This window comes from Tiliqua scincoides, chromosome 1 (assembly GCF_035046505.1).
Source record: "Tiliqua scincoides isolate rTilSci1 chromosome 1, rTilSci1.hap2, whole genome shotgun sequence".
Classification (NCBI taxonomy): domain Eukaryota; kingdom Metazoa; phylum Chordata; class Lepidosauria; order Squamata; family Scincidae; genus Tiliqua; species Tiliqua scincoides.
In genome coordinates this window covers 27,379,359-27,381,830 of record NC_089821.1, presented here as the reverse complement: position 1 = coordinate 27,381,830, position 2,472 = coordinate 27,379,359, and the positions used below count along the sequence as shown (strand labels likewise).

The 2,472-nt window shown below is 53.9% G+C and overlaps 1 protein-coding gene across 1 annotated transcript; it reads left to right on the top strand.

Moving 5' to 3' along the window:
• Positions 1 to 392: 392 nt before the first annotated feature.
• Positions 393 to 1,493, top strand: C1H11orf96 (chromosome 1 C11orf96 homolog). The gene has a single exon (XM_066635616.1). It carries the CDS (start codon positions 488 to 490, stop codon positions 866 to 868), a length of 381 nt encoding a protein of 126 aa, XP_066491713.1. The 5' UTR covers positions 393 to 487; the 3' UTR covers positions 869 to 1,493.
• The last annotated feature ends 979 nt before the right edge of the window (positions 1,494 to 2,472 follow it).

Sequence of the window (2,472 nt, the reverse complement as noted above, 5' to 3'; positions counted from 1 at the left end):
CTCCCGTCCTCGCTCGCTCTCCGGGATCCCTCTCGCGCCTTTACGCGCGGGGGTGTCCTCCTCCTGCCTCACACGCCATCAGCCTGAGGAGGCGGGCGGAAGGGAAGGGGCCTCACCTTCTTTAAATGGTAGGCTCGTCATCCGGGCATGCTCCCGTGTGGGCAGCCGGGGGGCTATAAAAGGGCTGGCCGCGGCACCCAGGACTCAGAGCGCGGCGCTTGGAGAGGTTGGAACGTGGTGGGAAGGAAGGAGCGAGCAGTGCGCGCCGTCCGCTGCCTGGCTGAGCTCAGTGGCTGGCTGGCTGGCTAGCTTGCTTGCTTGTTCCCGGGACTGCTCCGGCTGGGACTACAGCAGAGGCGGGTGCCGCGTCCCTCCTGCCCTCGCGCTGCCTCCGGGATCCCCCCGTGGAGGAGGAAGCCCGCCGTCGAGGCGCAGAGGCGGAGCGCACCACCGCAGCAGCAGCAGCCGGTACCCGGTCTCCTCCCGGATGGCGACGGCGGCAGCCAAGCCGGCCGAGCTGCTGGCGGGCATCTGCTCGAGCTACCAGGCGGTGATGCCGCACTTCGTGTGCCTGGCCGAGGAGTTCCCGCAGCCCATGCGGCCGGTCAAGCTGCCCAAGGGCCGGCTGCGCAGACCCCGCCAGTCGCGCTTCAAGACGCAGCCGGTGACCTTCGACGAGATCCAGGAGGTGGAGGAGGAGGGCGTCTCGCCCGTGGAGGAGGAGAAGGCTAAGAAGTCCTTCCTGCAGTCCCTCGAGTGCCTTCGCAGGAGCACCCAGAACCTCAGCCTGCAGCAGCGGGACCGCCTCGCCGGCTGCGGCCGCCTCCGCAACAGCCTGGACTCCAGCGACTCCGACTCGGCCCTCTGAGGGCGCCTGGCGAGGGGGAGAGGGTGGACTGGACGCCCCCCCCCCCCGCAGCAGCCCGCCGCCGGGCTTCCCCGTGGAGCTGGAGGGCGTTAGACTGTGCAGAGGACACTTCTGATCCCCAAGGGGACTCTTTCTGCTGAGACTGGCCTGTGGGGTCGCCTTTGCCCCCCATGGGCACTTCTCATGTGTGCTGGGGCCCAACCCCCACAGGCAGTGTGTGACGGATTGGGAAGGCTGTTCTTGGAAGAATGCAGGTGTCTGTGCCCCCCCTTTTTTAAACCCCGATCAGATCCAGTGTGAATGCCTTGGAGCCCAGGAACAGGTTGCAAGTGAAGTCAGGCTTTGGTTGCATTCTTCTTCTTTTTTTAAGTGCTTGTATGTAGGTTTCTACCTTCTTGGCTGTCTCCCCCTTCTCCCCCCCCCCCAAGGATGCACATTAAAATTGCACATCTCTTTTCTAACTCTCAAGAAATATATGGAGATGTTTAAGGAATGCAACCGGCCGCCGGACTCTTATATTTATTTTTGCATTTGAAACTCTTGACTGCATTAATTTAATGTGTTTCTACCTGAATGTCTTGTCCTTTCCACAACAGAGAAATAAAACCAATATATTTGCACACAATGCACTTGGGTTGATCCATGTGGCAGTCGGATTGCTTGCCATGGAGGTATTGCACTGAAACAGTAGTCGGGGGAGATCAGGAATTGGGGTAGGGGTTACAGATGAAGCAGTAATGGCAGCATGCATTAGAAGCCCGCTTGCACTTCCCTGAAATGGGTTCAAGACCAAGTCCATACCATTAAACATATGCTAAAACTCTGGGTGAAACTCATATCCATTCAACTTTTCCTCAGTCTAGTGGAGGTAAGACTGGAATGCTCTGATTAAGTTTGACCAGTTCTACAGAGGGTCTTGGATTCTTTGACCTGTAGGAAGAAAAAAAAAGTAACTGATTTGTAAGATCTTGGGAGGGTATTAGTAATGCAGAGCCCAAGCCTATCCATGTGTACTCAGAAGTAAGTCTCATTCTAGCCAGTGGGGCTTGCTCCCAGGAAAGTGTGGCTAGGATTGCAGCTGCAGTTGTTATTGCATGAATGTGGGGGCAGAGTAGCTAAAGGCATGTTCTTCTATCTCAGGAAAAACAAGATGGTATGTCCTCCTTAGTTCTTTTTTACTTTTCAAGCAACTGATTTGTGCCCCTCAAAAAAAAAACACTGTAGAAAGAAGTGCAAATATTCAGCACTGGAACCCCTTGAAGTACTGATATTCTTCCCAGTTCCTTAAGCATCATATATGGAATAATGAACTTTGTTTCCCCCCCTTTTTCATGTCTACCAGCAAAGCACTCAGTTATATAAACTGTATACTTTACATACTATCCAGTTTGCAGCTAGAGGCCTAGTACTATAGTTTGCCTTAGTAAAAGAAGTCTCCGTGAGGAGGTGATATGTAAAAAGGTCTTTATGACACTAGAAACTTGCTGTTAAGAATGGGATTGGTCTTCCAAAAGGAGGAAGATTACATTCTGCTTGTAAAGATTTGAACTTTGGTTTCTTGTAAGAGACAGAAAAGTTAAGATCAGTGGAGCAGTTAAGAGGAG

Bases quoted from the DNA above. Each gene is read 5' to 3' on its own strand.
- C1H11orf96 (XM_066635616.1), top strand. From the start codon at position 488: ATGGCGACGGCGGCAGCCAAGCCGGCCGAGCTGCTGGCGGGCATCTGC.